Below are 11,878 nucleotides of genomic sequence, written 5' to 3'. Positions count from 1 at the left end.
AAAAAGAAGAGGTAGAAGAAGAAGAAATTGCAAAGGAAAAGTAAATCTAAGCATGGAATTAACCTAGATCTAAGAATTCCTAATCTAGATCTAACCTACTCCTAATTCTAGAGAGAAGAGAGAGCTTCTCTCTCTAGAAACAAACTTTCCCTCCAAAACTAATCTAAACTAAACTAATGATGACTAAGTCTTTCATCCCTCTTCAATCCTTGGGTTAAATAGCATCATTAATGAGTTGGATTGGGCCCAAAATGCACCAGAAATCGCTGGCCACGAGTTGCACTTAAGTGAGTCACGTGCAACATCAACGCATACGCATACAGTGTGCGTGTGCATCCCTAAACGTGATGTAACTATGGAAAATTTTATATTATTTTGAATCCTCGGATGTTAGCTTTGCAATGCAACTAGGACCGCGTCATTTGGACCTCTGTAACTCAAGTTATGATCAATTAAGTGCAAAGAGGTCGGCTTGACATTATTGCGATTCCTTCATTTCTTCATGAGTTCTCCATTTCTACATGCTTTTTCTTCATTCCCTCAATCCAATCCTTGCCTCCTAAATCTGAAATCACTTAACAAACATATCAAGGCATCTAATGGAATCAAGGTGAATTAAATTTAGCTATTTTAAGACCCAAAAAGCATGTTTTCACTCTTAAGCACAATTAAAGGAGAATTTACAAAACCATGCTATTTCATTGGATAAATGGGGAAAAGGTTGACAAAATCCTCTAAATTCAACATAAGATAAATCCTAAAAATGGGGTTTATCAGCTGGCGGCTGAGAATTTAAAAAGGAAGGCAATGGAGGATGAAGTAGCAGCCGAGAAGACGAAAAGGTAGGCAATGGAGAGTGCTCTGATGTGTCTAGTTCAAGGGCAAGGTGGGGAGCTGTCACCAGACGTGGTTGCATGGATGAATTCATTGGAGGGATAGAGTAGAGAGTAGAACTAAGGATTTGAAATTTATTCTTTAAGTTAAATATACACTTTTTTTATTGTTGATTATGCAACTCTTAGTAAGGAATACACTTTATTGATATTTGGATTAATGAATAATTTTATTAGTTTTGCCAATATTCATTCACACATCAATTTATTCATTCAGTTACAAAATAATTAAGTTTTCTAATATTAGAAAAAATTCAAAAAATAACAAAAAAAATAATACAGTAATTAAAAGAGCGTTGATTGCCGGTGCAAAATATAGTCATTTTGCGGCCATTTAGACGGAACAATAGCGGCGGTTATCAAATGGCCAAAGATAAATTTAAATTTTTGGAAAATCAGATAGCGGTGGTTTGGAACCGCCGCAAAATACATTTGAAAAAACACAACGGTCAAAAGAATAGCAGCGGTTCAAAACCGCCAGAAAATGCGGTCGAATTTCCTGTTGGCCAAATAGCGGCGGTTTGAAACCACCGCTAAATCAAACGATGCCAATCAAGTGGTTTCCTAGCAGTTGTGCCAGCGGTTCAACGAAACCGCCGCAAAATCAAATGTTCACGCCCTATACTGCAACGGTTTTGAACCGCTGGTTAACTCGTTTTGCGATGGTTAAAAACCGTCGCTAATCCTCATATAAACCGCTACTAAGCAGCGGTTCTGCTGTAGTGTATTGAAAAAAAAGAATATTTTTAATAATATTAAATATTTTTAAAATTTATTTTATATAAAATCCTAAATAGAATAGCTTCTCATTATGACTACAAATAATGAAAGGAAACATAATAAAAGAATCATTGAATAGAACGTGTATTAATTGAATTGTTACAATCCGGATAAAATTTTGTAACACATATAAGACATTCAAAATACAATTAATATATTATTATTGTTGTTGTTGTTAATTTTTTATTTTATACCATTGTTTGATATTTATATAAATTACAAAAAATATATAAATTATTTTATATCAGTAAAACATATTCATGATAATTTTTTTTAAAACATATTTTAGACATAAATACAAAGAAATAAATATTTTTCATACACTGCATAAATACATATACTAATTAATTGATATAAATAATTAGAATAATTTATTTTGGTTTAATAAATTAAATGAAATAAATTGAAAAATACTTTTACCAGAATGCCATGTTAATTTTATTATTAAGTGCAATAATCTAATTTTAATATAATATAATATAATATAATAGATAGATAGATATTACCAGTTCAATATGCAACTTTTTTTAAAGCAAGTACCAAGTAAATCCAAAGTGTTTAAGATTGGCTTTATAATATAATTTATAAATCATTATTAAATTGTATAAAAGAGTTGAAAGGATAAAACATATATAATCTTTCATTTTTCGTAGTATTGTAATTTTTGAGGAACTTATTTAATGTCAAAATTTGCGTATATAAAGTTGATAATTAAAAATTTTTAGATAATTAATTATTTTTATGTGATATTAATAGTTGAAAATTAAATTATTAGATGTTAATTTATTTAAATTTATCAAATAATTTAATGATTCTCAACTATTTACTTCAAATCATATAATAATTTTTATCTACAAAATTTATATAAAGATAATTGCATATAAATTTTCTCTTTATTTAATATTTTTTGTTCTCATGGATATCTATAAACTCATCACAATTTTTTTAAAAAAAATAGTTAATACTTTTTTCCTTTAAGTAGGACTTATAAATTCATCAAAAAATGTTTCATAAGTTACTTATTCTATTACTCTATATATAATTACGTACTATATATGTAAAAAACATTAGCAAGAATTTTATTTCATAATTTTTTTTATTACTGTGTGTTTTCATAATTTTTATTTTATCAAAACACACAAAAAGAAAAGAGAGGAAAAAAAAGGCATTAGTCTAAACCATAAATTTAGAGTATAATTTGAATTCCAAGCATGCTAAAATTAAACTTGACTCATTTTATTTTATTTTAAAACAAAACAAATAATAATCAACCGAGCCAAAAACCAATCCATATCACTATTCATACAGGTTTACGAGTATCCCATAGTGTATTTTTATAGAGTATGCATCACATATGCTTCCACATAATTGTCTTCAATTCATAAATTTGTGCACTATTGTTCAAATATAGAGGACTTCTAGTTCTTCAAGCTGAGATACTTGAATCTTTTGGTGGAGTGTTAGAAAACTTCCATGTAGCTTTTCCATGAGTTTCACTAAAGTGACGAGTACCTGCTACATCCTCAATTGGAACTGCATCGGAAATTTCTTTTAAGACCCTTTCTTCAAGTCTCACTGCTAAGGCACCAACGTTTTGATCCAGATTCTTAATCTTGGTTGTTCCTGTAAAGGTGAACACAAATTTCAGTAAATAACTAACAATATTATGTATAATATTTTTCATACATTATATATTAGGGAATGTCTAATTTGAATTTTAAAAATTTTAACGTCTATCAAAATAATCTTTGATTTTTAGAAAAGACCAAATTGGTTCCTAAATTTATAAATTATGAATCACATTTGTCTTTAATTTAAGTATTGTTAACACTGATATGGAGCATTAAAATATCAGTGAGGCATCTCTAACAATAAAAAAACGTGGTTAAGATTTCAGTATAATTAAATAGGTGTCATAAATTAGTTAATTAAACTTATTTTGATCAATTAATTTTATATCAGTGTAGACCTAATTAACGAATTTGAGATACATATTTGTTAAAATCTTAATCATGTTATCTTCGATTGAAAATCCTACACTAGTATTATAATACTCCAAGTCAATTATATGTTAACAGTAGTTAAATTAAAGATGAATACAATTTATAAAATTTAAAGATCAATTTGATATTTTAAAAAATCAAAAACTATTTGAATGAGTGCTTAGAATTTTCAAAAACCAAATTTGATGTTACATCTTTTATATATATATACTTTTAAATGAAGAAAATTAAAAAGAGATGTATAATAATATTTTGTTATGTTACTGACCAGGAATAGGTGCAACATCATTGCCTTGTTGGAGAATCCATGCTAATGCTAATTGGACAGGGCTGCATTGGTGCTTCTTAGCAAGGCTTTCTATTCGTTCATATATCTTTTTGTTCTTCTCCAAATTCTGTGCTTGGTAGCGAGGATGAGTATTCTTGTAAATAAAAAAGTAACCATCTATTAGACATTCAGAATTTACTATCTTATTGATTTTTTTAATAATTATCTCGTGAAAGAATTCACTTTTTTACTAGATATTAATTTTAACATCATTTTTTTAAAAATAAAAAATTTAATGTATATATTTTTATATTTAATTAAGTATTAAATCTTTACAGAAATAAAAATAATTAACTTTTATACTTATTATTTAAAAATAATATTTTTTCTTTATAAGGATCAGATGAAAATTTAATTTATTTCATAAATTTACCTACCAAAAGACTATCAGCTGGAAGGTTTTCCACGACTCCTTTGCCACCAAAAAAGCCACGACCAAGAGGACTGTATGGTACAATTCCAATACCAAGCTCTCTAAAAAAATAAAAGTATTAGAAAAGCTTAATCTCACATCAACACAAATATGAAATTATATACATTCAGAAACAACAAGGCCTATGTGTTCCCCTTCTATCTTCTTAAATTTTAACAAGTCATATAAAACCCACACATATATTATTACTATGAAATTAAGTAACTAAAATTAACCTGCAAAGAGGAATTATCTCTTCTTCAACATCACGAGTCCAAAGTGACCATTCAAGTTGTACAGCAGTAATTGGATGAACTGCATGTGCTCTTCGTATTGTATCCGAGCTAGCTTCGGATAATCCAATGTATTTAACTTTTCCTTCTTCCACCAATTTCTTAAGTTCACCCATCTATAATAATAATCCAAGAAACTACTTGTTAATAATGTACTTAGTAAGATAGGTGACTAATTTCATAAAGATGTCTTCATATAAAAATGATATTGTAAATTATTATATGAATTAACATATTTGACTAAACATATAAATAATATCATCTTCATATAAAAATGTGTTTACGACAGTAACTACTAATAATAGGATAACATAAGTCAAAAAGTTATCGAATGTTATCTTTTTCTATTTCATGCATGATATAAAATTTAACAAAATTTAAAAGAAAAGATATTATACAACACAAGAAAATGATAAAAAAAAAAAAGTGACCACTAGTATAGAATGTGTCCTATGTTCCAATTTAATTAATTTGCAAAGCTATTAATAAAAGAAGTTTTTAACTGTGTCTTCTATAGGAACTGTTGTGTCCACTCTATGCTGATAATAGAGATCGATGTATTCAACTCCAAGACGTTTCAAACTAGCTTCGCAACATGAGCGTACATAGTTTGGTGTACCATTGATCTTCAAGTTTAAAGTATTAATATCTAACTTTTCAATACCAAACTTTGTAGCTATCTGGATCTTTTTTCTAGGGAGTTGCTTTAAAACCTGAAAAAATAATACAAAAATATTATACATAAGAAAAGCTAAAGAAAATGTCAATTTTCAGTTAATAAAGATCTTGCTAATAAGAGCGATAAATAATGAATTAGAGAAAGTATAGAAAACTACGTTTTTTATGAACAACGTAAACAATAAGTAAAAAAAAGAGTTAATTTTAAGTTCTACGATGGTTAAATTCCATTCACATCTCTTTGAAGTCTTACGCATACCATTCCTCTAGTTTGTAGTTCTTTTGATAGAAATGACACTAGATTTTTTTGAAAAATTTGTTAATGAAGACTAGAATTAGGCGAAGAGTAGAGTTTTTTTTCACTAGATTCAGAGAAAATGTGTATTGCACATGATAATTTTTTTTGGTAGATTTTTTATTGAAAAATAATTTTTATTCTTCATAAATATTAGTTAATATATATTAATAGAAACTGTTAGTCCGTTGACTTATCGAATTTTTATGGATGTACCTTCCACATCACATACATGTGTTCTAAATTTTAATGCTTCTCTTTTCCTTTTCCTTTTACTCTTGCTTTGTTCAATTAAAATGGCAAAAATATCCTCTATAACAAAGCCAAAATCCAGAAAGTTTCGTTATTGTATATTGTTCTCTTTTATTGAAGAGTTAAAGATATAACTTTGGATAGCTTATTTTAATTAAAAGAGGCAATAGCAATTCCATTTGCAATCAATACAATAATAATCTCAATGATGCTCAATGTAAGAGACTATAATAATCTCAATGATGCTGAATGCATAATTTTTTATTTTAAACAAATTTAACTTTTATATCCTTAAAAATTGTACTTGGTAAGAGTATCCCAAATAAGAATAGTTTTTATGCAGAAGTAGTAATTCCTTCGTACCTTTCCGACCAAAATTTCATTAGCATTGAGTCCATAAATATCAGAAGTATCAAAGAAGGTGATTCCTTTATTAAAAGCATGCTTAATAATAGAAATGCCTTCCTCTTCAGAAACACCAGCAGCGTAGGCTCCAGTAAGGTTCATACATCCAAATCCCAACTTCGAAACCTTAATAATAGAAAATAATTGAATCATAAATTAATACATACATAAATGTTTCATAATATTCAAGTTAAAATATTTAAAATGACAAAACTACATTGGACGAACGGTTATTATATTTATTTTTTTATTTTTTAAAATTAGAAGTGAGACTCAAATCCACAATTTTTAGGCAATGTTCTGAAAACCGGAAACCGGTCATGTAGTCGGTTCGGTCCATGAACAAACCGTACTACAAAAAACCGGCGAAAAAACTGATCAAACCGGTGGTTAACCGGTAAACCGGGCGAATCGGGCCGGTTTTTATACGTGCCGATTTTTCCCCTACTAGTCAAACGGCGTTGTTTCTTTAAAAAAAAAAAAAAAGAAAAAGGGGATGAAGAACGTGTGACTTGCTGAGGCTGCCACTCCCAAAATTGAAAACCCAAAGCCAAAATCCCTAATCTCTCCAAAATCTTCGAAGAAGTGAAGGCTGAAGAGTGAAGAACTGAAGATTGAAGAACCCTCCACCGCCACTCCCAACCATCAGCTCCACTCCCAATCTATTCTCCACTCTCCAACATTGAAGCAGCTTATGCATACAACGGATCAGAGGACGCCGTGAAGAACACCCGACGTTCGGCCACCTTCGGGCACCGTCGCCGACGTCCGCGCACCGTCGCGCACTGTCGCCCACGCTCACGCACCTGGGTTTCTGGGTTTCTCCGTTTCTGGCTTCTAGGTTTCTCCGCTTCTGGGTTTCTGGATTTCTGGGTTTAGGGCTTCTGGGTTTGTGGCTTCTGTTCGTGGCTTCGTGCTGTGTTGTTTTCTGGCTTTTCTTCGTTCTTCTCTTGAGGTAAGATCGGGTTTCTGGCGTCTGTTTAGTGTATACTGTTTCAATTTTTTTTTCTGGCTTCTGTTCTTTTATTTTTTTTAATATGATTAATCAAATGTGGAATGAATTTGTTGTATACTTGTATGTTGGATTTGAGAATAAAATTGATGCATGTTGAAATTGAAAATTATGTTATGCTCTGTTCTTCAATTTTTCTTTTTTTTGAATCTTTTCAAGTCTGCTCTGTTTAGTTTTTTTATTTTGTCGATTCTGCTCTATTGAATGCATATAAAATTATAAATTGTATGAACTTTGAACTATGAATTGATATATTGGTCTGGATTCTGGGTTGCTGGCATTCTGAATTTAGATGGAACAGTCAGAAAATGATCAACAACAACAACATAATGCTGGACAAGAATCTCAGACAGCTTCCTCTCGAGGAAAATCTGACCCGGCTTGGGAATATTTCACTGTGAAATATGATAAAAATAATAAGGCACAATATATGTGTATTTTTTGTTTGAACACTTATAATGGAAGGGGGATATATAGGATGAAATATCATCTTGCGAAAATTCCAGGACAAATCAAAGTATGTAGCAAAGTAACTGAAGAAGTGGAACTTCAATTCAAAAGGATTCTGATGGAAAACAAGAAAAATAAGATGGAGAAAAGAAAATTTGAGGAGGAGGCTTATGGTGGGGAAGCACATGCACAAGAGGCTGAATCGCCTAACCCTATACAAGCTGCTGTTCCTACAACAACGAGAGACAAAAGAAAGAGAAGAGCTGTAGTAGCTACACAAATTGGAAGTTACTTTAAAGAAAGAGCTGTAGTAGCTGTAGTAGCTGTAGTTCCTATTGTTTGTTGAACATTGTTTCTTTTGGGTGCAAAACATTGTGTTTGTCATTTGTCATTTATGTGCGTTTTGAATATTGTCATTTGAAGTTGTTTATGGCCTTTTAATGATAAATTATGTATTGTTTATTTTGTGAAATTGTTAAATTTTGAATCTTATTAGTTTAAAATTATTGAATTTAACTTTTTTAAATTATGTATTCAATTTTTTATAATTTCACTCTATATTTAATTAAACCGGTTTAACCACGGTTCAACCACGGTTGAACCATTGAACTATTGAACCAGTCACTTGACCGGTTCGATGACCGGTCCGGTTTTCGCAACCTTGTTTTTAGGTGATGAATATATAAAAATATGCCATTTAAACTATAGCTCATTGGCCATTTTACATTTCCTTAACTACAAGCGATCAAGTACTTTGATTGCAAATCCTTATAGTTTATATTAATCTGTCCTTAGATACATAATTCTTGATTCATACAAATATAATTATTATGACTAGTGTATCAATAAGTACTATCGTATCTATTGAATTAAAAATTAGTTGAGAGGATAAAAATTTTATAATTTAACTAAAATACTTTTGTTTTAAATTTTAAAAATAATAATCTTTCATAAATTATATACAATGAAAAATATATTTTAGAATAAAAAAACCAAAAATTTTAATATTCCTATATATATAGCATAAATATAGATTAGAAGTTTTACTTTGAAGATATACTTTGAGTATATAATCATAATAAGTGTATATTAAAATCAAATACTAAAATTAATTATTAGTATAAAATATACATTAAAAATAAGTTTTATATATATATATATATATATATATATATATATATATATATATATATATATATATATAATGACTAATTTTAATGTATGTATAACATTTTTATTTTACGAGTAGCTGCAGTAGATTGATAGGTGATTCTTATCTTTTAAACTAAATATTCGAGTTGAATTAGAAAAGAGAGTTTAATACCTCAAGGCCTTGGTTACCAAGTTTCACACGAGGAATATGGATGCTCTGAACTTCGGCCATTGTTCTGTCTTTACGTTACACAAAATAGAATCCAAATGGAGCCTTGACGATTATGTTTGAAATATGAGTTTGTATGTATATATGTATGTATTAATATGCTTGTTAATTCGGGATATTTGCACTTTGAAAGTATCTATCTATATAAATAGGCGTTTAATTGCTTTAATATATTGTATTTGGTCTTTGTGATGACTTTGTTAACGACACTCGGTGTGTCACGATTGTTGTTGATTTCATCATTGAGTATGTCACCACGAACTAAAAAAAAAGTAACACATTGCTATTGTACGTGGTGGTTGATTAATGATTATTATGTTTGTGCTTTACATCTCTCTCTCCAATGTTTTTATTTTTTTATTTAAGAATAATCAATCAATATATAATATCTAGTGGAGAAAATATAATCATAAAAGGTTAAGAATATATACTAACCAACACAAGATGTTAGCACTAGGGGGCACTAGAAACACACAGTGGGTTTTGATTTTGACGGTCCTAATAAAATATTATTAAATAGTCTTAGTAATTAAATATATTTTTAAAATATTTTAACAATTGTGAAATAATAATTTTTAATTTTATTTATTAATTAATTTTTATATATTATTTAATTTTAAATTTATTTTATATTTTATAAATTATTATTTTATTATTTATTATTTATCTTATTTTTATAACTTTATATGCATTAAAAATTTGATGTTTCATCAATGTCAATCTTTAATCTCTTTTTCAATTTTATTTTGAATTTGAAATTCTAATTTTATATTTTTCAATCTTAATATTAATAATTTCGTAATTTATCAGCAATGTCTTTTTTAATTGTCCAGTTCTATCAATTGTAATTGTTTATGATTCACTTTGATTATCGATTTGTTACAACGATCCTGATCATTGTTTATTAATTGATTAATTTTACTACAAGAAATATTAATTTTAGCGACTAACTTTTAGCGACAATAGCTTAATGGCTGCTGTTTGATTTATTTAAGTTGTGTTTTTATAGTAATTATATATTTACCACTAATACTATATATTATAATGGCAACTAATATTATTGTCACTAAAAAATACATAAAAAAAACTTTTAGTTAAAAATTTTTAGTGGCCATAGTGTTATGGCTACTAGTATTCTTACTAAAACATTTTTTTCATAACAATTAGCCAATTAACAAACAGAAGGAGAGATTGTGTGAAACATAGATAGAAGAGAGAGCTCACCGTCGAAACTCTAAGCTCGTCGTCGTTGGCATTGCCGCCGCAGTTCCAAAGGCTTTTGGAATCGAGCAAAGGCTCTTCTCTTCCGCCTCTGAGATCGAGAGAAAGCACCTTTTTTTGTCAACACATTTCCTCTGCGAACGACTCCTTGGACTTCATTTCCATCCGATCTGCCTCATATCCGCATCGCTGTCATCGTTTGTTCGTCTCAGATCTATGTCGCCAAGGTCTTCCAGCCACCGTTGCTGCTCTTGTCGCAACACCATACTTTCGCCGCTTGCACCGCCTCCGTTCTTGTGTGTAAACACACAAGATCGTCACCGCGGTAGGTTTTCTCCATTTATTTTTTTTAATTCTGGTTTGAATACTCATAAGCATGTGATTCTCTCTGTTATTATTTTTGCTCTATTTGCTTGCTTGATCTTATTCAATTTGGCATATCAAAGCTAAAATCGAAGTGTTTAAGTGTTTCAGATCCTAATTTTTTTGTTTGCTCCATCTTCTCTGTTCTTACTTGCTTGCGCCATTCTTGCTTGCTTGCTCCGTTTATACTTGAATTTTGGTTTAAATGTTTGAAATGTTTTCATTTTGATGAACCAAATTTCTTTGATTCATTACACATAGATAATTGACACTCTAAGTGGCTTCAGGTATGACCATAGGCTAATTGATGAGATGGTGGCATATGCACTCAAAAGTGAAAGTGGATATGTTTGGATTGGAAGAATTTTGACAGTGACATCCAAAGTGATTTACTTGCCCAAGGTGTAGAACACTTATCCGGACAATTCTGATTAGATTCATTGTTGATCTAAACTGTCAAAAGTGGTTGTAGATTTACTAGTTTTAGTTTGAAAAACCATACTGGAGCAATGTATCAATGAACATAGCCAAAATTTCCTGCAATAACACAGATTTGTATGATTTATTACTTTTCAAGAGAAATTTATATATTAATATTTTAAATTTAATAAAATATTTTATTTTGTAGTAATTAATTTCAATATATTTATATTATGCACAATCATAATAGTTGTTGACAAAAATAATTTTAAAATTCTAGAAAGAAGATAATTCATTGCTTTAAAAAGATGAGTATAATATAACTAACAAAATATGAAGGTTTTAGTGAAAATATTAATGACAACTAAAAGTAAATAATATTACAATAATTTTAGTGGTCATATAAATTACTGCTAAAATGGATTTTAGTGGCAACAGTAATGGCAACTAAAAGTGAATAATATTGCAATCTTAGAATTACTTTTAGTGGCTATATAAATTGCTAAGAAAATAGCCGCTAAAAGTTATAACTTTTAGCGGCCATTAAAAAGGTATTCATCGGCAATTGTATAATTGCCGCTAAAACCTTTTAGCGACAAAGCATAAGACAGCTAATATCTAATTGCCGGTAAATGTATTAGCGGCTATTTTTATTACCGCTAAAAGTAAAATAAATGGCCGCTAAAAGTGTT

At 29.2% G+C, this 11,878-nt stretch overlaps 1 protein-coding gene across 2 annotated transcripts; it reads right to left on the bottom strand.

The window, feature by feature from the left end:
* Window positions 1-2,885: 2,885 nt before the first annotated feature.
* LOC112779479 (probable aldo-keto reductase 1) lies at window positions 2,886-9,324 on the bottom strand. Of its 2 annotated transcripts, XM_025823769.2 has the most exons (8): window positions 9,126-9,301; window positions 7,987-8,031; window positions 6,298-6,465; window positions 5,213-5,422; window positions 4,653-4,825; window positions 4,382-4,478; window positions 3,945-4,098; window positions 2,886-3,296 (listed from the first exon to the last, which is right to left on the bottom strand). In XM_025823769.2, exons 3-8 carry the CDS (start codon window positions 6,439-6,441, stop codon window positions 3,100-3,102), a joined length of 975 nt encoding a protein of 324 aa, XP_025679554.1. In that variant the 5' UTR covers window positions 6,442-6,465; window positions 7,987-8,031; window positions 9,126-9,301; the 3' UTR covers window positions 2,886-3,099. The 2 variants fall into 2 exon arrangements, with proteins under 2 accessions (XP_025679554.1, XP_025679553.1); XM_025823768.2 differs by lacking the exon at window positions 7,987-8,031 and having other exon boundaries at window positions 9,126-9,324.
* Window positions 9,325-11,878: the final 2,554 nt, after the last annotated feature.

This window comes from Arachis hypogaea, chromosome 19, assembly GCF_003086295.3.
Source record: "Arachis hypogaea cultivar Tifrunner chromosome 19, arahy.Tifrunner.gnm2.J5K5, whole genome shotgun sequence".
In the NCBI taxonomy this organism is placed as follows: domain Eukaryota; kingdom Viridiplantae; phylum Streptophyta; class Magnoliopsida; order Fabales; family Fabaceae; genus Arachis; species Arachis hypogaea.
The sequence above is the reverse complement of the archived record's forward strand: the minus strand, read 5'-3'. Positions and strand labels throughout refer to the sequence as shown.